Source organism: Calonectris borealis, chromosome 1 (assembly GCF_964195595.1).
Source record: "Calonectris borealis chromosome 1, bCalBor7.hap1.2, whole genome shotgun sequence".
Classification (NCBI taxonomy): domain Eukaryota; kingdom Metazoa; phylum Chordata; class Aves; order Procellariiformes; family Procellariidae; genus Calonectris; species Calonectris borealis.
In genome coordinates, this window is record NC_134312.1 from 25672690 (window position 1) to 25688080 (window position 15391).

General features: G+C 36.3%; 1 protein-coding gene across 1 annotated transcript in view; it reads left to right on the forward strand.

The window, feature by feature from the left end:
• The window catches only part of CADPS2 (calcium dependent secretion activator 2), a 331334-nt gene that overhangs the window by 192112 nt on the left and 123831 nt on the right, over window positions 1–15391 (forward strand). Inside the window, exon 9 of the mRNA XM_075146854.1 lies at window positions 14182–14248. Coding sequence (XP_075002955.1) covers window positions 14182–14248 — 67 coding nt within the window. The remainder of the gene's footprint in view (window positions 1–14181; window positions 14249–15391) is intronic.

Genomic DNA, 15391 nt, shown 5'->3' on the forward strand with positions numbered 1-15391 from the left:
TCACACAAGTATCCCTACTTCATAACCTATTCCAGAATTATATACAGTAGAATATATATATTTATTTTGTATTATATTTTTATTTATTTTGTATTATAATTTTTAACTTTTTTGCCATCTAAGTTTCTTTAGAAAGTTGTCTGGAAACTTCCCTTATGCTCATGAGTCTGTAGTAATGAAGATGCAACTGATTGTGATATTCATAACATTATTACTGTACATAGTCACCTAAGCAATATTCTTATCTTCCCAGACTGCAGGACCAAACATGATTGAAATAACTGGTTTAGATTTTGTTTATATTGCTTTATTCTACTACAAATCAGCATAGCACACATTATCATGCAGGTGAAAGATGCAGTTTATTTATTAGCCATTCTTGTCAGGTGATCTGACTTGTTTCTTGGTACCATACACTAATCTGTGACATAGAATTTAAGAAAGAGTTATTTCCATCTGACATACATTGACATTGCATATGGTCTGGCATGGCCTGGCATTATTTCTATACAGAGAGTGCCAGTACTATTAGCTGCAAGGATGGGGGCATGCCACCTGCCTGTTGTGTCCTTCTGTCACTTGTGCTGTCCATCTGTTACTTGTAGGAAGGTAAAATTGACCTAATTTTTGTCTTTTGGGACATAAACCCTTACAAAATCAAAGGCACTTACAACAGCAAAATTAATTTTAAATGCTAACTGTACATAACCAATCTAATCCTCCGTATGTGCCAGAATCCTGGCTCAGTTCGATACTGTAGGGTCAGTTGTGCTATACTGTGTCTGAGGGTGGATTCCAATTCATAATACACTATTCTGTATGGGCAAAAATAATTTTAACACAATACTGGATGTAAAGGCAGAGGTAACTTTTTATAAATCCAGTTTAGTGTTTTTTTTTTTTTCTCCACAGTAGTATAATTTCAATGATTACAGTATGGCATTTAATTTTGACGTAGTAACAGAGTCCCCATGGCCCTACACTACTGTTGTTTTGCCCAAATAGTATATTCATCACAGCCAGCTCCCTTTAAATAGTCCACATCCTGTTAAATGTCAACACAATTGTGTTGGCAGTTCCATACTGCACCATTTTGTCAGGGTCCTCGAGTACATCTCACATCCCCAAATAAGCAATGTGACGGCATCACCTTGGTAGGCTGGTAGTTTCTGCAATGTCATTGGTGTAGCAGTGCTTTCATACAGAGTTCTGCACAATTAACTTACTCTATCTTTTTATTTAAATAAATTACATATTTAGTATTTAAATAAGTGATATATTTATTTAAATGAATGAAGAGTTCACCCTGCACTACACATAATCTTTTTAGCGTGTTTACTGTCACAAACCTATTTTAATTTATTCCCATCCTAAATTAACTTTGTGTCTGTTCAATGATGTAGTATTGCTTTGTCTTTTTGTAATGTCTGGGATTTTTTTTCACTTTCTGCATAAATGATAAAAGAGATCAGGTAGGTGAAAAATGCATATGAAATGGTATGTCAAATCCTGTGCATGGTTTGTCTTTGGAGCAAGAGTCAGAAAAGACCTGTTTGATTATCTTTCATGGAGTAAACCAGGGACAAATTGGCAGGGGAAGTGTGGTAGGCGTAGGTTTGAGTTCCACTGCTAAGTCTCCATCGGGGTCAGACCAAATTCCCTTGCTTTACCAGATGGAGAGCTCCTCTGATAATGTTAGAAGATTGCCAGCCCAAAACTGCCATCTGCTTCTCTTCAAAGTTTATTCCAAAGATGAAAAGCTATATGGTTCTGGTGTGAGAGCAGATTCTAAATATAAAACTAGTAACCCTTTTTCAGTAAATCAGTGGCTTAGAAGTTACTATTTTTATCATGTGTTCCTCCTTTTCTGATTTTGACCACTGATATTTTAATCTTATTTAAATTTTGAAACCATTTTAAGTTCAAAGTTTTAAGTAGACTGCACCATGCCGGGTGCACCACTGCTGACCAAGTAGAAGCGAATAAGAAACTTGGCTCAGTTCGTAGTAGTGCTGGCGTGGAGAACTCTGCCTGAGGATGTGCTCCCCTCACGGCTGGACTCCTGATGGCCGGTCTCTTTTCTAAAACTAAATGTTTATGGCTCTCTAGCCCTTTTTCATCTGGCTGTAAGTCTTAGCTTTGAAGGGCAAGCTGAAATCTGAAGCAGGGGTCTGAACACGTAGACTACAGAATGATTCCTTTTAGGTTAAGGGCCGTAGGCTGGGAACCAGAACCACGTTACATGGGCATGAGAAGTCATTTTAAGGATCTTTCAGTCAAGCCATTTAGAAACACATTTTGAGTAATGAATGCATTCAAAAAGATTGTTATGCAAGCAACACAGCCGGGGCTGGTTGTATATTAAATATAACAAATATTGCCAGTAGCTGAGAACATGTGCTAGACTAAGATCTCAAAAAATGTTACAGTTGCTTTTCTTTCATTCACTACTTATGCCAAAAAAAAAAATGCGTCAGAGGAGAGGAACCAACAATTTGTTTAAATGCAGCTTTACCATTATTTTGTATATTGAGAAGCAATGGATCCATTTTCACACAGAAGGTAACTCTGATCCCTAGATTAGTATTGTTTGATTAAGTTAATAAAGTAATCATATGTCATGTAAAATTTTATTGCCATTATAGAATGTGAGTGTTCAATTTAATCACAAATGCTACATTCATTTTTAATTGAGCTGTATGTATTTTACTTAAGGGAAGGCTTGGGTTTTTTCCTTGCACACTCAATAAATTTTAATTGAACACCTGATTCCTGCCACTAACACATTAACATCTGGACACTATCTATCTTTTATGCATATAGATACACTGATTAAAACTCGGCAGAAAAGCAGATAATAGGAAAACAAAAAGACAACATTTGGAACACTTTCAGACATAATTTTTTATTATATATTGAGAAGCATTTAATTATCTTATTTCATTTAATTAGCCCCACTACTTAGGCCAATTGTCTTTTATTGATATGGCATGTTAGGAGCTTCGCTAATTGGCACAAAATAGCACTATACTAAGTGACTTGTCTTATCCAAAATAATTTCTTATGGTTTTTCGCTTTCCTGAGACTTTTTCTTTATTTCACAGTCTTTTCAATAATATATAAAATATTTTGGCAGGGAGTGGCTTGATTTAAAATTTAGCATTTCCCTTTTCATTTTTATTTCTGAGTTAAAGACAAAAAAAGTTCTAAAGAAAAAGTGTTTACTTTCTAATATATTTTAGAATCAGAAAGTGTCACTCTACCTTTTGTACCTTGTAGAAATTTTAGTCTTTCTTCGGAAAGTGTATTTTTAAGCATTCTTTATCATTAAGATTTTAAGCATAATTTGTCAGCATTTACAAATTTAGTTAAGCAGAAAACCAGCAGCGTTGTGTCACTCCAGCTATTGTACTGTAGCGGTTTTGGTATCTGTTCCATACTGATCTGTTTTAAACCAATGATTTAACAAATCTGACAACTCTAATAGAGTATAGATGAGCTCAAATTATATAAATGTTCTAGTGCATAATATTAATTTCGAGTTAAATAGTAACAGAGCTTATTAGAACAGAGACTTTATGGAAATGTAATTGATCAAAAAAGATTTTTTTTCTGCATGAGATAATTTCTTTGAATAATTGATTACACCTCTCCTTAATTTTTGATTCTTCTATTCCAAACCATTTTTGAATGTTTTTCTTTAAAGACGTAACGTATTTTTGACTCGGTAATTCCTCAGGATGTATTTGGTGTCTCTGTACCAAGAAAAAAGATTACAATTTCACCAGTTGGTGCTTTTTCAGTTTACCAAATACTGATACTTTTGCAAATGAGTTCCATGCTTTTTGACTTGTTGGATAATCTTTACATGTGTTCAACTGTGTTGGCACTTCAACGGATGAAGTAACATCATTATGCAATGAATGTTCTCCCCCTAATTTAAGAATAGATGTATTATTAATATGTATGACTGTGCTCCCATATGTACATGATTTGTGGAATAATAAGACATTCTACTTATTTAAAATACTCAATTTAAAACTATTTCAAAGATAAGTTTCACAGTCCTTGCCCTGAAGTTTAATTTAACCACTTTTTGTGGTTACACAGTGGCATTTTCTTTCCTCCTCAAGTCAGTCACAAACCGGTAGCAGGGATCAATTTGAACTAGATTTTCTTAGTCTGGGCCATTGCATTGTACACATCCTGACATCCACAGGAGGGCAGCATGGTTAAATTAAGGGAAAAGATGGGAATATGATTATCATGTAACTAAATGGATCTCACTTTTGATTGTTTATATTGTTTTGTGAAAGCTTTTATAATTGAGAGGAGTGCGTATCTTCCTAGCCAATACAAATAAAGCAATTGCATGTTAGTTTTAGAAGTTTCCACATGTAGCTTCTTAGTAGCTATAAACATGAAGTTTTCCTCTGTATATATACAGTCTATTTTAGAAGAAGGTTTTAAAATATTTCATGTGGGAGTTATTAAAGCCTGGTTGGAAATTTAACTCTGCAAATTCCAGTAAAATCTGTTATAGTATTTTGGTAAATCAAATATTTGGAGAGTGGAGGTAGCTATTCCAGTAGGTTTACGGGACACTGGAACTACTCTGCTCTCTAACTCTTGACTGAGTTGTAGCAGAAAATTAGTCCTTTTATATATGTGTGTCTAAATATATATATACACACACACCCCACACACACGCGCACAAGTTCTGTTTGTGGGGAAAGAGATTGAGCAATAATCAATGAGTGATACTAAAAAGATTAATTATAATTTTTGTGCCATTTAAATTGATTACCAAAACACTCATAGAAAGCATTTTACCCTTTGTGTTATATACAAATAAATGCTATTTTTAAAAAAGTATTTCTAAAACTTCAAGTGAGGAGAAACCATTCAAACCTCCCCTCACATCCAATTCATCACTGTTACAACTTATATTTTCTCTTAGATTTTATGGAATTTTTTAAATTATTTTTATGCAACAGCAGTTTTATGATTGAATATCACTTTAGTATTGCTGTTTTGGGGAGACAGTTGCTTGTCAGAGCAATCCTGTGCAGCAGGAATGGGCTGACCCCAGTAGATGGCTCTGGTGCTCCCTCACAGGTGGTAAATTCTGTATTCCGGAAGTCCTACTTCTACAGCTCCAAACACGAATCAGCTCCAGTTTAATAACTCCAGTGCAGGGACAGTGCATTTGAATGTTTTTATTTTCTACGTATTTGTTACAGTAAAGAACTTTTGACAAAGAGCAAATCCATGCTATTGTTACAGGCTTACATCTTTCTTGTATATCACTTTTTTGTTTTTGTCTAACCACCACCCAAAACAAAACATTTTAAAGATACTAACATTTATTTGGGAGTTTTTTTCCTACTTATGCTAATCCAATTTAAAAATCCTGAATTCCATGAAGGGATACTAAAGTAAGTTTCTCGAAGGGGATATATTTCTCAGTGATGCATTTCTATTGTTTCCTAGAATAACTGCTGCAGAATTCAGTTTTAGATTGATTGCTTCTGTGTGACATTTCCAAGGATAAACATGCAATCACGTTAACGGTTCTAATGCAAATTATTGTACACTGGAAGCTGTCTCTTCCAATGCCACAAGACAATCGCTAAATAATACTAGAGGGTGGCAGTTTCAGCGCGAACCAGAAGAGCTGCTTCTAGGCACAGGTAGTTGAGATGTGGAACTGTGCTACTGTTTGAATCTTTAAAAGGGTTGAGAAAGCCATTATGGAAATTCATTGAAACAAAAATCCATTAACAAGTAATAAATACAGAGACACCGTTTCCAGATAAACTCCTAGAGCCAGTAATAGCATGAGTATAGAGGAAAATTCTGGGGATGTATAACTTGTGCTTCCATCCTGTTGCTGCTTCCCTCCGCATCCTGTTGGGAACAAGGTACTGAATGTGCTTTTGGGTGGCCACTTCTAGCTTCTTTCACAGAGAAAGTTTCTTCAAAAGAGCCGAAGTGACATGGAGTCAGAAGTCTTTTTGTTTCTTTGGCAAAGAAACAAAAATTCTACATGTATTCTGTATAAGAAAGTTTCTTAAGATGGGTATTTTAAGAGAACTGATTGGCTGGGTCATACTATGAAAGCTTTCTTCCTTGTTCTTACTCCTGTATTGTCATCAAAAGGCAGCCAGGAGTATAAAAGTACTTTTTTGACTCAAACTTTTAATGAAAGGATCACCTACAGTTGTCGTTCTGCACTGGCAGGTTTTCCAAGGCAGAATGGCTCTATCAGAATGTTAAACTAGCTTTATCATCTTGGGCCAAATGTTCATCTAACCTGGTATCGTGTCTCCTGCTGTGGCCAGCAGCAGATGACTGGGAAAGTTTGTAAGAGTAGTCTCAGTACTCTTTCAGACTCCACCCGTCTGCAGAGCAAGGACTTTCTGAGCCAGATACGGTTCTTTGCATATACTGACATTCAATGCAATTGAATTTCTCTTTCGCAAACCTGTCCAGGAATGCCTAAAACGCACAATGAAATGTAACTAATTTGAGTTCATGGAAGCAAGCCATAACAGTTGCTTTGCTGTGTGAGAATGGAAATTAATGTCTGGCACTGTTCCTACATTCCTTAGAGGTGCTAGAGATGCAACGGAGACAGTCTGCACAACTGATACAGGCAGCATCATGTGTTTTTCTGCTGTTGTGTGTTGGATGGAAAGAGAAGTTGTATTCATTGGTTCCAGTGTTTACGTGAAGTCTGGTAGATTGAAAGGCAGTTTTCTAACGTATGAGAACATGAAGTATCAAAATTTTAATCCAGAAGAAAATCACATAGTTCCCAATAAAAAACTTTTTATTTCTGCAACATGGGGAGAGGCTGCTATTTCAACGATCGTATATGAATTCCAAGAAGGTAACTGCATTTTCCCCACTTGTTAAACTGATTTGTTTCAATACTTTGGTGATGTTTTAAAATAGTGGTTTTGATTGAATTATTTTAGGGATTTTTAAAAAAATCCAGCTGTCAAGAATTTTAAAAAACAGTTTTAAAACATCATAACATTCTGAATAAACATCTTCTGTGTGCACAAATTGAAGGAAAGTGCTAGACTAATTCATTATCATAATTTCTGTGCTTCATTTCAAATCACAAATAGGGATAGCAGGTTGTCCTGGTTTAACCCTGACACAGGTGTAACGGATTTCCTCATGCCTGTGCTAGATCAGATGTACCTCTTTATACTAATTCATAAGGACTTAAAAATACCTACTAGTGATGATGAAAACAAGTGTTCTGAATCTTTAGGATGGAAATGTATGCATCTTGTTCTGCTTGTATGTTTTATCACCAAAAAAATACAAAAGTAGGTCTACTGAGGTCTGTATTCTTCATGAAATTAAAATTATATCAATTCAAAACTAGCTTTCTAGACAGTGAGAAGAAACGCATAACCAGCCAGAGATAACCAAAGCCAAGTATCATTCCTAAAAGAGTTCACTGCCCTTATTAGCCTCCACCACTCTTCCCAACAGTGGGCTATTTTCAACACTGGGACTCCAGAATTGGAGTTGCTTCAGTTGGCAGCTTAGTTCATTGATTTGTTTTATACCAGTGTGACACTGAGCAGGGTGTTTTGACTGATTCCATCAGTGGCAGTGTATGACCTTGAAACAAAAGTAGTTTTTTCATATTAACAGGTCCTCAGCCATTTAGGCTTTCTAGATCACAAATAATATCACTGCATGGCTGGAAAAAGGGTCACCAGTTTTTCTATCTAATTGCAGTGCCATGTGGTTCCAGTGACATGGAGAGATGTCTAGGCTGGGTGGCTGGATGCCTCTGGGTGTTCAGGATGCTTCTGAGTTGGTTTAAGGTCCGGCAGTGTAAAGAACTGTTTTCCACAGCCAAACTGGATTCTCAAGGGAAAGCAGTGCAATTGAAACTTTTTCTACTACATCAACGTTAGCATTTAAATTCAAATTTTCACTTTTAAAACCAATCTCGTAGTGTTCCTGCTTACTGTGCTTTGTTTCACATCACGGAGCAGTTTGTGTTCACAGACTGTTACCCTTTTAGCTGAAATTAAACCAAGACATGAGCTCCAGGGGTGCACCCATACATGCTGCAACCACGGGTAGCTGTTTGGTCCATGGGGTCAGACTAGAGCTAGTCCAAAGTAAGCTGCATCAAAAAGCACAGAGTGGATGTCTGCTCCTCAGCACCGGCTGTTTCACAGTTGTGCTCCATTACCTGTTTACATTACAATTAGATTACATTAGAATCAGAGCACTTTCTACATTTCTGTTGCATCTGAAGGATTTCATTCTTTTGTTGCCTGGAATTCTCTCAAGGCTAAAGGATGTTTTTCTGTCTTGACAAACACTGCCACTTTACATACCAAATAGGTTTCATGATATGACATAAATTGGATTAATAATTCTCAAGTTGCCATTGCAGTTACTTCACAGGTTCCATAAGTACTGGCATGCATATTCACAAATGTTGAAGCGCTCTGGAGTGCAGTAAGACATCACTGTTAAAGAACCTAGGGGTATCTGATCTTCCAGCATACCAATAACCATTTATACTGTAAGTGAAAAGTTGTTTGGGGGGGGGGAAACGCACGTTTTCCTGTTCATATTATGAGTATCTTGCTCATTGGAATAAATGGAACTGTTTTCTGTGGCTGTGGTGTTTGTATTGCTTGACATTCTTCAACATTTCTTTATCCTTAGCAGACATAATTACAGTAGAAGTTTAGGCTGATTTTTTTTCATTCCCTCTATCTGTTGAAGGCTTATTTAGTTCTCTTTCTCAAGAGCACAGAAAGTACTAAAATGAATCCGAGAATGTTTACAGCTAGGTTTCTTATGACCCAGGTCATACTGTTGTCTTGAATCAGTTTTCTCTCTCGTCCTCAACTGGAGACAAAAAAATGGCTTAATCTTGCGGGGTTAAATAAAAGGAGGAATTCGGTGCAAGGAGGATTCCTTTTATGCAAGGGCGCAGGGATGACTGAAAGTGCCTGTGGGCATTTGGTCCCCATTGGCTCTCACAGCGAATGCAATGATGCCCACAGATAGCCTGTATTGTTGTCAGTTAAATGGGATCATGAGTGTCTGAAAGGTGTTTGAGAATGAACTGAAAATCATTTTCACAAGTGGATGATTACTTCTGCCACATGTTAACCGAACTCTATCAGAGTGGCCCAGATTTTTGAGACTGTATTAATTGCTCTTTCAACCTTGACTGAGGTTTCTCTTTAAGAAAGGCCTTTGCTGGACTAAACTGCTACACGTATTGATTTTTCTTTCTGTATTTTTTTCATTGTTTGTGATAAATGAAGCCTTTTACAAGTAGAGAATTTATCATTCAAGATGTAGATAGATGGCTTCATTCCTTAGAATAAAAAGGCCAGTCTAAAAATGATCTCTGTAGAAGTAGTAAGTCCTTTCTCATTTCTCCAGCAGTGAATAGCTCCGGTATTCCACATTCAATTATGTTTTTCAGCTATTCATTAGTGCTGATTTTTTCATCAAAAAGTAGAACCCTGCACGCTCGCAGCGTGGACTTAGAGCAAATAAGCTGCCATCTGTGTGTGCCATCATATAATTGAAACTGAACTATAATATTTAGCAATATGGTTTTGCATTTTTGTAACACAAGGAAACGCACTTTGAAAAATATTCAACCTTTATTTATTTAAAATATAATGATGCTCAGACTTTTTTAAAAAAATGGTTGTTCAGTTCGTTTGTTCTATTTCCAGAGCAGAAAATGATACTGACTGAGACAAGATGATATATAAAACATTTTTATCCAGGTGTTTCTGTGTTTTGTAGTGGAGATGCAATTTCTTGTATTTTTATTTGTTTTCCAGGAAAATGAGCTTTAAATATTAAATGTTTGTTTTTCTACCACATTGTAAGCATTGTGAGGTATAATCAGGTAAATCTGTGACTTTGTACAAATCTGATTTTTACTTTTTAATTTGGGAGTGAGTGAAGAGAAAGAAAGCAGTATTAAATAATGTTGAAGAAAAGAAAATTGTGGAACTGTTTTTAAGAGCAAAAGTCTCAGGAAAGTGATTGCATGGTTTGTATGATTGGTTGTGGTTTCATATTACTACAAAACTGTGGTAGAAAGTCTTTACATTGGGGTAGCACTTAATGACTGAACATGTTTGATCAAGGTCCTATATTTTCTATGTGCTGTATAAAAGCAGGTGTATTAGTCTTAAGTTACTGGAAATTATGTGAGTAATATAAAAAGACTGAAGAAGGCAACCAAGCATATACACCCAAACTATAAATATGCTTTCTAATGTGCACATGTACAGATATAGATATTATGTATACGTATCTTATTTATTATATTAGTATATTTTTACAGAATAAAAGTCTGCCATCTATATCTGTTTCGATGTACATCTGAAAACCAATCTTTCCTAACTTCTTGTCAGTCTACTCATTAAACACTCTCAAAACATGGTCTTAAAGAGAAGTCAAAATAAATCTGTTTAGTAATAAGCAATTACTATTTCAGTGCTCAGATACAGGGGAACTATTTTAGTATCATCTTCCTTCTCAGTGTATGGCTGAACTGTAATAATTCATGAATTATTTTAGATTATCCCAACTCTGGAACCTAAATTAGAGTGAGAAAAATTGTAGCAAATGGTGTGGTTAATTCTTAGAAATATGGAATTGGCTACTTCTAAATATCAGTTTCTTCTTTGTGTTGCACAGAATATTTTACCTAAAGAAAGGTACAGTGTTTGAAGGAATGGCTGCTGTATGTTTCTTGTTGCTGCTGAGGGTTTTTAAAACAGTCTGAAGAATTAACACTATGCATCTTTTGGATGGAAAGAGTGAGCAAGGCTTGTAGGTGAATACGGATACACGTATGGGTAGAGAAATAGCAGGCTGCAGCTCTGTAAGTTGGTGACTGTGAGAGTCTGCTCTGGTTTGTGGTACTGACATTTACCTGAGACCCATGAAAAATGATGCAATTCCCCATCTTAAAAATAAAACATTCTTCAACTTAGCTCTAGGACTTATTTCACTTCTGAATCTGTTAACCTCTTAATTTTCTGTTCCAGTTGTGAAACCCAAGTGTCATTTAATTCTGGAACTGCCTTTTGTAGACTTTTTGTGTTCTAGACATCAGCTGCAGTTTCTACAAATCCTAGATATTACTGTCCAAATTTAACAAAGTCTTAGGTCCTTTGCTTCCCATTTTTTTCAATGGAAAATAATGAGAAAGAGAAGTTCAAACAGGATTCTAAGAGTCCAGGATGTTTGGTATAAATGTTAGACTCTTGAGTAAGAATTCATCTCCTCATCTTACAGGAGCATGCACAGGATATATCCCTTTAATGGCTCAAACTTCCTACATTAGAAAAAACCTGTCACCATTAGAGATGGCACTGGAAGAGGGATTAATAACTAAGATTATAACTGTGTGTTTATAGTGATTTGTAAAACCAAGTAACATAAGGCTTTGCACTCCTATACTAAATCCCAGCTTTGTGTCATGAATGCCATTTTCTTTGTTACCTAATCTTATCTAAGACTAGAAGATTTTAAAGTTAGGTAGTTAACGTTCCACTCCTTTGTTTCCCAAGGAAGCTCTTATTTAACACCTTAGTTGGAAGTGATTTATAGGAGGAATAAAAAGTGCACGTTGCTAATTAATTTCTTTTTTGTATGCTTTCTTATTTTACGATTTTGAATTTACTGTAACTTGTGATAGTTCTGCCTGTACTGCAGGACCATATGTGGTACATCTTGCACGAAAAGTAATTTAAAAAGGAACTAACCTTTCCTCTGATAGCAAATATTCTTTTAAGATCTCTTATTTTAAAAGCACCTTTCTATACCAGGCTCAGTTAATAATGAAAAGAATGAATTAAACCTGGTGTTTATAGGGTTCCATTACTCATCCTCTGCCATGTACCTGTTAGAACGTAAAGTCACTGCTGCTGATGATACCAGGATTATTCTTGAGCATGAAGAATCCTCTGTTAGTCTGTGGCTCCTTTACAGTCATTTAAGACATGCAAGAGGGTGGGAACATGGTCAGGATATCTCCGTACTGTAGCATTTGAGGACTGTGTATTCTCAGTTGGTCTTCGCAGTCCATGGGGCAGTTGTCCTCCGACATACATCAGAGAAACCTACAGGATATTCTGAGGGATGCAGTGGCAGAATCGCCACGAAGAACAGGGCAGACTTAGGACTGACAGAGCCCAAAGGCCACCTGTGGACCCTTTTACTGTTCTCTCCGTTACTGGTCATTAATCTTCAAGGCTGAGTGAAATTCATCAGTCATTCCCCCTCCACCCTATGGCAATAGTAAAGAGATTAACGGGGCGATAGCAATGTGGTATGCTTTGGGGAAAGTAAATGCTCTGATTTAGGGGAACATGCCTGGCTCTTTTGAAACATATATGAAAAGCAAAACAGTTTGTATTTTGTGGGGGAATATGCACCTATCCCTCTGTGAGGTAAATGCTTCCTTAGTTGCAAAGCATTACAAACTTTCAAGTAAATCCTAGTAGGCCCTTTTTTGACACCTTTTCTGACATAACCCTTACTCCTCTCCTTTCTTTTCATTGAATTTATAATTATCACAGAATTAAGAAGTTAAAAAGAGTGTGGCAGGATCTGGACTATTCAAAGCAAGCTGCATCACATGTTAGTCCTGTACACAAAGCCAATTGTCCTCTCTTTCATATGAATAAAAAGCAGAATAACCAAGCGAGTCAGAGCTTCAACACAGGTGTAGCAGGAATTGAAGAAGGGCAAGATATCGGTGTTGTAGTGATGAGGGAGCCGCTACGTAATCTGACAAACCACCATGGTTAATAAGCATTACGCTGAACATTCATGTTAGACAAAAATTTGTCCTTTGTGATACCTAAAGCAGGAAAGAACGTGCTTGAGTCTATGCCTGGGACAGGTGGAAAAAAGGTTTTGCCTGTATCGTACTTGCCTGTTTCACATGAGATGTTGGTTCCTTGCCCTGTTTTTTGACTGAGTTAAAAACCACCGGGCAACAAAGCACCAGAAGTGATCAGAAAGTAGAGGGCAGCAGAGCCTATCCTCTTCCCACGAAGGCACCTGTCCATCTACCAAGCATCCACCCACCCATCTCCGATCCTAGTTATTATAACTTCTCCATAACATATGTGCCAGCATCCTCTGGAGAGTGCCCTGTGAAGCCAGCATTCATTGGTCTGAACAATTTGGATCTTTGTTCTGCCTTTGACTCACCTCGTTGTACTAGATGCCCTTGATAGAAGCTGGCCAGCCAGAAGGGACATCTCATAGGTAATATTTTGCTCTGCTGTCAGGTTTTAAGCAGCAGATCCTTATCACTCATAGGCTCTTGCTTACAATCCCACAGCTCATCCTTTTCCTCTTGCTGTTTTTGTTAACAACAGTGCAACATGACCACAGTGACAGAAAAAAGTGACACTGTAACGCCATAAAACTTGCTGCAACTTCTTGGGTAATGAGGGTGCTTCCTCTACCACCAAACAGTATCAACAACTGTGGTTTTGTCATTTCACTGGTTGATACTCCTGACTACATCACCTGATTTAAAACCTGGAAATTGCCAAGGTGACAAGGAGTTTTTTGTAATCTAAGAGTCTTTATAGTGAAGTGCTTCTGTTTGGGAAATTAGATTCTAGTTTGCTCTAGAAAAAAATTTAATCTTGTGTGTCTGGTGGCATTTTGTTATTTGAGCGTTTTCCCAAACTGACACTATGAGTGACTTCTCAGTCAGACTAGAGAAATGCTAGCAAATCTGTGGAAACTGAATGGAAAAAGAAAGTGTTGGGGAGTTTAACTTTTCTAACATTCAGTATTTCTGTGTAGTCAAAAGTGTTGTACTTTAAGCTTTTTTTTCTCTTTTCAGAGGCAATGGGTGAAATGTAAGTGATAAGCAGGTTAGTCTTCTCAAACATGAGATCTTTTGTTTCTGCTTTTTGTCTTATTTTGAGTGAAAAGGAATATCTCTTTGCATTTTTATGATCTGAGTAAATAAAAGAAAAAAATCACTTCTTAGATGTGATAACACTGAAGAAGCAGCTCAGGAGTTAGAGCAAATTAATACACTCATTTGTATTGGGTCCTCCTAATATCATGCTTCTTATTAATGGAAAAACATTCCCTTTATTTCCTTTGCAGATATTTGTATGCTCTAGGACAGAAGGTTTGGAAGCGGTGGAAAAAACGCTACTTTGTTCTTGTTCAGGTTAGTAGTCTGCCATGACATTTCATTAAAAAGTAGTCTTGGACTATCAGTTTTCTTACGTATAGTTTCTGGAGCCATTAGTAAATCAGTATTTTAAGGCAACATATGCAGCACTACTCCAAGCTTCTGACATATGTCGTAAACAGAAGTGTCACTGAGTTTTACATATATATAAATGAGTCTCTACACTGAGCAATGTTTCAACTGAAACCTAGAAACTTCCGAATTAAATTGTTGTGACCTTGAATCATTCCGCTGACAGCTTTCTAGCAGCACTCAATTTAAAATAAAGTTATATTTCACAAAGTGGATTGTACTTACTGTTTCATTTATTCTATCTCAACAAAGATTTCCTGCCTTTAAAATTAAAATAAAACAACAATAGTTACTATTAAGAACTTTTTCATAAATATTTTTTGAATAATGCTATTTTTTGTTCTTCCTTGCAATATTAAATTGGGTAAAATTATGTAGTTGTTACAGAAAATCTAGTATAGCAATTGTTCTTGGCCACAAAAATGTGCTGGGCTGATATTTCATAACTTTTTGTCCAAACCTAGAACTGTAAGTATTTTCACATGCTAGTGAATGGTGACATTAACATGAGATTAATAGAATAGGAATAGAAAAGTAGATTTTGAGTCGTCAAAACTTAGAAATGAACGATTTTTATGGGTCTTTAGAAAAATCATTCTTTTCTGTTTGTGCTTGTCTTCAGATTGCAGTTACAAATTTGATGTTCTTCTGAGTCAGTTCAGAGAACGTTGTTCTTCTGTGTACTTTGTTTTGTTGACAGAAAACTGTTAAAGTGTGAGTCTCCATAAACATCACACAAAGGACGAAGCCTGTTCACGAGGCTTTTTTAAGAATGAAGGCTTCTACAACTACTTTACAGAAAGCCTGATTCCTTTCTCTACCACTGTCACACTCACCTCGTCTCCTCCTACTCCTAAATGATGAAAATTGTAAGGATGTAAAAAAAAATCCTGAATAAGGTCTTTAATAAAGTAAAAGCTGAGAGTATTTGCATACTATTCTTGCTAAGCCTGATGTCAATACAGTGTTCTCCCTGGCTTCAGTGGGAATTGGCTTGCATATTGATAATCCGTGACTAATGGTTAAAAGCTTGAACAAGATCTTCTG